Genomic DNA, 7,958 nt, shown 5'->3' with positions numbered 1-7,958 from the left:
AGATAGTCTACTACTTAATTCATATTGTAAAATATCAGAAATGTTTACCAATATTTTACTATGACCTAGCCTAACCCTACTCTCACACAGAGCCCTCCCTCTACCGATGTCTAACCCTGAGAACCCCCCCCCCCCCCAAACCCCTGGTTGTGCCTTACCCTAGGACTCCTCTGGTGGTGCCTAACCCTAAGACCTTCCTAGCAGTGCCTAACCCTAAGACCCCCCCTGGTGGTGCCTAACCTTAACCTCTCCCTAGTGGTGCCGAACCTCAACCGACCCTGGTGGTACCTACTCTTAACACTTGTGGTGGTGCCTAACCTTACCCTCTACTCTACCAATGCCTAACCCTATCGTGCCCACCACCATTTGTAGCTGCAGTTTGCATATCGGTCGCTTTTTTCAACAGGATGTTTCTCGCCCCCTTTTCAACTGTTTCCCCTAAATGTTGTTACCTGTACCCCTCAACTTATAAAAGAATATAAAATATGTCTCTTTTCTCATTTCCGAACTGTACTTTTTTAGTTATATATTCTTTGCTTGTTCCTGCCATGCACTTACATATTTCATCCCTGAGTGTCCAACAAAAATTCCAAGAACAATTTTCTATCATTTTAGTTCTGAAATTTAAATAATGATTCCCTCTTCACCAAAGCACAGTTTTTCATACTACTTTTTTACAGTTTCTCAAGAACTCGCTATAAGGCAAAGCAGGACAGTCTATCTCTATTCCTGAAGGCCATGGTGGCTGGGGGACCTGCATTGCTTAACAAAACATGAATAGTTTATTTTTCCTATATTTATAGGAAGTTTGCAGTGCCAGATGTCAAGGAACTGGCTCACTGATCTGCTAGATTTCTTATCACCTTCCCCAGTGTCTCCAACCCTCTCCTCACTACAGTGTTAGCTCAGAAGGGAAGAGCTTCCCCTACTGTTGCTCATCTTTGTTGTATGGGGTAAGTTGTTTTGTACTTATGTAGTCTTGTACTTGTGCTGCTGGATGTTCTGATACTATTGTGCATGACAGAAGAAGGCTCAGCAGAGACTCTTCTTCCTTCCTCAACTTAAAAAAATTAGCATGGCACAGGAACTTCTAAGGTCCTTCTACTCCACCACGATTGTATCTGACCTCTGATCATCCATCCTGGTCCGGTATGCCGGCTCCTCCACCAGCAACAGATACAAAATTCAGAGGGTCATCAGATTAGCGGAAAGGATAATTGGGAAACCCATTCTGCCCACAAGACCTCATCCACACCACCAGCCTGCACGCCAGAGCCGTAAGGATTGAAAATGACCCTTCACACCCAGGTCATCGCTTCCTCAGCCAGCTACCATCAAGCCGGAGGTTTCGGGCTATATCAACCAGGACTTCAAGGCACAGGAAACCTTTTTTCTCCCTCTGCCGTAAGATTCATGTTAACCCCCCCTTCGAGTCACTGCTGTAGTACCCCGCGCTTCCACCACAATTACACTTTAGGTTATTGTGCAATCACACTATCCCTGTGCTTTTTTGTTTCTGCTTGCGTGTTTGTTTTCATGCTATGCTGTTTCTTCTTGTTTGTTTGTTATTCAAACTATGCTGGTACCAAAATCAACTCTGGGCATGACCTAGTCATGCTTGGTGAAAAAATTTGATACATAGATTCAGAAATTGAATTGATGAGCTAAGTATGTATTTATGGTCTCCACAATTTCTTGCCTTATATACTGCACAATGCTGCAGAAAAAATTGGTGCCATATAAACACAAATCATTTTTTTGTCTGCTGTTCTAAGAGCACCATTTATATCTGGTAAGTGTGCTAAAAAACTATACTTCTTCTTTATAGTTTAATACCTATACAGGAACCAAAGAGTCACTTTAAGGACTATATTAGCTATATTCAGCAGAATTCCACTTTTCTGCCCCGCTGCCATATCAAAACCACAGCTAAGACCGTATTCACACATTTCAGAATTCATGTGTGTCGTGTGGAATGGCAATTTTTTTTTAGTACTAGTATTTTTTTTTTATTGACGACAAGAACAGATATGCAATCAATATACAACATAGCAGTTATATAAGGCAATTAGACACATAAAGATCCAAAAGCATAAAGCAATTTTGCGTTCATTGCACATCTAACATATTTCAATGGCATTGCATTTTGTCCTGAGTTTTTAGGGGAGGGGGGTGTCAATTGTGCATTTTTGTGATTTTCCTAGTTTCACACGGTAGTGTTGTTTCTTTCTGTGTGGTGCAGTGTGTGAATCAGGTTGGATGCAAGTCAACGTGAACTCCACAGAGGACACTTTTCTGTTTAGGCTTCAGAAAGGAACTAAAAGAAAGAATCAGGCATCACAAAGGTGTCAATATTAGGGGAAGAGGATGGGGTAAGGGGTCAGAAAGGGGTTGGGATAGATCAGAACCAGGATCAGGGGGCTCCTGTACAGTGTGTACACACTCGTAATATAAGAGTGAACAGAGGCGCCAGCAGGATACAAGGTACTAAAAAGTTTAAAATTCCTCAGGAGGTGATGGTGGACTTGCCTCCTTGAAGTAGACACTATACTTTCAGATTTTTAACAACAACAGGTTTATTTATATACTCCAGACAACCATGCAACGTGTTTCGCAGGTATATTCCTGCTTCCTCAGGCAATAACAAATAGGAGTACACGCAGTACAGTCTCAAGGTCACGATAAGCGCCTCTGTCCTACTGTACACACTCGATTCTTCCCCAATGCAGTCTTATCAGCCACCCTAGCCATTATGTTTAATCTAGCATAGCTTGAGGAGTAAGGCCAGGTCAGGGTTAGATATGTGGGGAATATTGATTAAGGCTAGTTACAAGGACAAAGACAGGCTGCCAGGCAGAGGTGGAGGAATACTCATTAGGAAGGGGTTATAGTTATTATGCACATATTATCACTGAAGCTAACCTCCCCCCCCCTTTGCCTGTAGTAAAAGCTAGGTGTGTATTTTAGTCCAGTAGTTATTGGAGCTCTGCACATCATGGCAGATAAATCATTCAGGTATGGGTTCACTCCTCACTGAAGCTATGCCCCCCCCCCCCCTTTGTGCCTGCAATGAGTGTTGGTGTGTACTTTAGTCCAGTAGTTATTGGAGCTCTGCACATCTATGCAAAAAAATCATTCAGGTATGAGTTTTGAAAGCGCTGCCATTCCTCCTGCTGTATGGATTGAATGTAAGTATACTAGTGGCCAGCTGCATTCACAGTTTCAAAATCACTTCAAAAAGCTTTAGATTAGAATTAGTACACAATTTGCATCTGCTTTGCATTCAGGGCGTGTATTTAGTTCCAGAAGGGCTCTGCATTGCCTCTGTAGGCTTGCAATCAGATGCATCCATGAGCGCTGTCACCAGTTTGTATGCTAGTACAAAAGATACTGACTTTTTTTTTTCTTTTTTTACTATTCTCAGTTGCTTTTGTTGCGGTTATTGTCCCAGCTTGTTGAGAGCATGTATGTGTTTTGAGTGCAGAGAGTTAATGATTGTTTGCAAGTAGATCAACCACATTACTAAGCTCCTCATTACCCCCAGGGCACTGGGCACCATATATTTATTTGTTTCACATTGATCTTCCACACAAGGTTTGTAATCAAGTGTGCCATTTCGGGGGGGGGGGGGGGGACGTACTCACTACTTACCTACAGGATGCTGCTTCTCTGGTCCGTGGCCCTTACGGGATGCATCATCTTCTCCTCGGATGTGGAACCCATCTGCTGCATTTTGTAGGTCCCGTCAGTGTCTCTCACGCATACAGAGATGTACTCAGATCCACTGTGGCGCACACGCAAGAGAGACACTGCTGGGTACTACAAAGTGCAGAAGATGCGTCCGGTCCAAGGAAAAGATGGTGTATAGTAGTAGCTAAGTGGAGAAACTTTCTAAGTGAGAAACTTTCTAAGTAAGAAACAGAAACAGTGCTTGTAGTAAACACTTCTCTTGAAGGACATAGTAGTGGATTTATAGATTTGGATCCACTACAGTGTCCCTTTGATCCTTGAAACATAACAGAGCCAAACTTTAATCAGTTTTTTACCAACAAAATTGGTAGATATCTTGACAACAACTGTATTTGTAATCTTCAATCGTGCCCAGAAGCGTTCAGCTAAACCTCTCGACTGAACTTTTAATAATAGTCCACATGTGCGAATACAAGGAGACAAGTCAGAAAATATGGAAGTAATATCTGTTTAATTTACAAACATCAGTTGCATTACTGATATCAGTCCAAAGATGACAAAGCACACTGCATTATACATGTACACCTAATTTTTTTTTTTGTAAATACAAATATAAAAAAAAAAATATTGAACATACAAATGTATTGTACAGAGTGCCTGCTTGTTTCTTTATTTAAGGGAAGGAGAACACAGCCCACTACCAACCATTAACAATCATATACTGAATTTTAGCAGCAGCTTATTAACATGGGATCCACGTGGTACTATGGTAGTCTTATTATGGGGAAAGCCACAGTTGTGAACAGTATAATCCGCTCTAAAAAACAGATACAACTTCATGGGGAATATTAAGGAACTCCTCTAGTCTAGTGACATTTCTCTGCCTACAACACAACTTAATTTTTTTTAAACGTAAATATACATTATATTTATATTATATGTAGGGAAAATACTTCTATATCGTTTGGATCTAATGTAAACACACTCTATTGTACATTTGTTTTTTCTCCATGTGCCCTAATACTGAGCACAAATCACTTTTCAAAACCACATTATCGAACACAAAACTAATTTATCTGACACATGTTAGTTCTATATGAGGAAAAAAAAAAAAAGAAAAAAATCTCGACTTTGAGTCAGTTTTTTTTGTTCGTCGTTTATCAAAATAGAAAAATATCAGGAGAAATATAAATTAATATATATTAAAGCATTGGAGAAAAAAGGGGATAAGCTAAAATTGTTAAGAATGATGTACTCTGGTACAATAAATATGCCTTATTCAATCTGAATACTGCTTATACATTTTTTTTTCTTAGACGTTGTAAAATTACCCCTAATTAGAGAAAAAAAAACTACCAGACATTTTTTTAATTTTTCATTTCTAATGGCCCAGTTAATTTTTTTTTTTATATTACAAAAATAAAAACAAAAATAAAAAAATAATACTGGAAAAGGCTAGATGAAGACTTCCATACGCTTCTTGTGCTATCACATGACATTAATAGATTTAAAAAGGAGTCTAATCTGGGCTAATTATCAGTCCCATTCATGGTTCTTGTTGTTTAGATGACTTGTAACGCATCAGAGCTTCCCGGTATGGTTCAGCGGTTCACTTAGGGGGCGCTCAGTGCATCAGGGTGTCAGCTTGATCCCTTATCATTCACAGCTTTTCCTTTATCATAATTGCGTGTGGTTTTTTCAATCGGCAGGCAGGGCTGAAGAGGGCTGATATGTCACACAGCCAATTAACAAGCCTCCTTACATGGGACAATTTACCCACCCCCGACTTCTCTACTTGAAGGATAAAAAGTGTCAAGTATCTTCTTTATCTTCAGAGCATTGCAAATAGCAAAACCATGTCGAACAACAATTGTAATTCCCCATCCATCAAGGGAGACCTAAATAGACTTTGTGTCCATGTCCATCCGACGTCTCTTCTTCTTCATTATGAGAAGTCCTAGTAAAGAACTTAAAAATGTTTTGCTTCTTTTTTGTTTTTTTGTTTTTTCTTTGCCAGTGAGGAAAATGTCCTTTTTTTTCTTAATAAAAATAAGTCTGTTTCTGTATTTTACAATATAATTCAAAATATTTTCCACTATGAAATTTGAATTAGTCCAACACGGTCAAAAGGTATACAACTTTGTGAAAGGACTCTTCACGGTTACATATTTAGGAGGGACACTTTGTACAGCCGCACTTTATTACTTTCTCCACTTCGTCCACAAATGAGGAGCCGTCGGTGCACTCGAAAACATATTTCCGTCTCTTGCTTCTGAGGGGTCCGCAGCAGTGGGCGTTAGAGCATCCTCCTCGGCATTCTAGTCTCGATACCTTCTCGGTCGTCTGGCAAGCTGCATAACCTTGCTGCTTTTGGAAATAATCTCTGATTCGTTCCCCTCTGCATGAGATTTCTACAAGACAAATAAAACAAAATTAGAGTTAACCTTATTTTCCAACATCAGTGTGTTTCTGACATATTTAATGTGTGTATGCTGCAGGATAAGAAGGCACCATAACTTAAATAAAATGATATGGTGGGGGTTCAGTAACTGTGACCCTGTGTCTTTATTTAACATTCACTTTTCTCCCATTGATTGAAATAAAAAATAAAAAATGATAAAAGAATGAAATACACAGAGATCTAGACTAACAGAAGAGTAGTTAAAGGGAGACTTAAGCCAGGAATAAAAAAATCAGTTTTACTTTCCTGGGGCTTCTACCAGCCCCCTCCAGCCGCCCTGTCCCCTCGCAGTCACTCACGGAACCTCCGGTCCCACGCCACCAGCTAGTTTAGTTTTCACTGACAGGCCTGGCCACGAGAATTTTTCTTTGCGTTCCTGTCCGCAATAGCATCCTGCGCCTGTGCAGGACGCTATTGAGGATGGGAACATGAAGAAGGATTCGCATGGCCAGGCATGCGCAGGCACAGAAAGCCGGGTGACTCCCTGTCAGCGAAAACGAAACTAGCTGGCAGCGGGGGACCGGAGGCTCCGTGAGTGACTGCGAGGGAACGGGGCGGCTGCAGGGGGCTAGTAGAAGCCCCAGGAAAGTAAAACTAATTTTTTTATTCATGCCATAGGTGTCCCTTTAAGAGACTGAGGGAGAAAATAGCTAGTTTAAATTTACAGCCATCTCCTGATTACACTTGTTTCATCTAAAGCCCAGTACACACGGGGATCTTCGGGGCATCTCTGTCGCCTGGCAGGTATAGGTACACGACGGAGTAGAGCGGATACTGTACAGGCGCGTCATTAGCCACCTGGCTAGAGATACGTCTGTTGCTACGTGGGAGATGGATGGAGATCAAGTGGCTGCAAAGGAGCAGATTCCCGTAGGAGAACAATGAGACTGTGCGGTGCTCGGACATCAGGAATAGCTAAAGATCCCGCATATTGGATCTTTAGCAGATGTTGTGCAGCAGCTGGTCTAATTCCCTATTCTTGGTCATGGCAATCTTTATCATCCGCCATGGCTGATTTCAGACCAGCATGCGTAAGTAGCTTAAAGGGGTTCTTTAACGAATGAGGAAAAAAATAAAAAGTGGTTTATGCATAAACTATTAAACATCCTTGTAAAATAGTGTAAAAAGTTTTTTTAAAAAAATGAATGGTTTCATCAATATAACATGTATTGTAAATAGTGACGGATGACGGCTGGGAGGCTAATCCATTTGTTAGGGGTGTTTTTTTTTTACTTTCTTTTCACAACCATAACTGCTGCCTACATAGTTTTCAGTGATATAACCCACTTCTAGCAGGAATCGATCGCCGTTATAACCATAATAGCTGAGCTCCGCTGAGCTGCTGAATATGTGTTTACATTGTTGCTAGGCAACTAGACCCTGGTGCAGAGACTCGTTTTGTGAAAAGAGTCATAAGCTGCGGGGAGAATCAGTCCCATCTACACCACCATTTGATTCAAATTGAATCGAATCATGAATCGGACATGTCAGATTGAATCAAATTAATGAATCAAATCAAATTGAATCAAATCTGACAAAGAATCACATGGTGCAGATGGGACTTTAAAGAACCACTATAGTGAAAAAAAGTAAGCAATCTGACAGGTTTTGGACAAGTCTAGTTGCTTAGTCTAACTGTCAAAATAGCAAGATACCAGCTAGCCTCCCTGCTCACTTGCAAACTATTATTACATACTATTAGCAGTCAGAGAATCTCCCATGACTGATGTAAAACCTGTCAGAGTTCTATCAGATTTCAACTGCTTTTTTTTTTTTTTCCCCGCTGTAGCGGGACTTTAAAGAGAAA

General features: G+C 40.7%; 1 protein-coding gene across 11 annotated transcripts in view; it reads right to left on the bottom strand.

Annotated features, from left to right (window-relative positions):
- Positions 1-4,184: 4,184 nt before the first annotated feature.
- Positions 4,185-7,958, bottom strand: part of SLIT2 (slit guidance ligand 2) — a 530,767-nt gene continuing 526,993 nt past the window's right edge. For 10 of the 11 annotated variants that reach the window (XM_068278011.1, XM_068277940.1, XM_068277958.1 and 7 more), the window contains one exon: positions 4,185-6,101. In XM_068278011.1, the coding sequence (XP_068134112.1) occupies positions 5,860-6,101 (242 nt within the window). In that variant the 3' untranslated portion in view covers positions 4,185-5,859. The remainder of the gene's footprint in view (positions 6,102-7,958) is intronic. The other variant, XM_068278031.1, reaches the window with a different exon arrangement.

This window comes from Hyperolius riggenbachi, chromosome 1 (genome assembly GCF_040937935.1).
Source record: "Hyperolius riggenbachi isolate aHypRig1 chromosome 1, aHypRig1.pri, whole genome shotgun sequence".
Taxonomy (NCBI): Eukaryota; Metazoa; Chordata; class Amphibia; order Anura; family Hyperoliidae; genus Hyperolius; species Hyperolius riggenbachi.
Note: the sequence above shows the minus strand (reverse complement) of the source record. Positions and strands in the feature narration are given on the sequence as shown.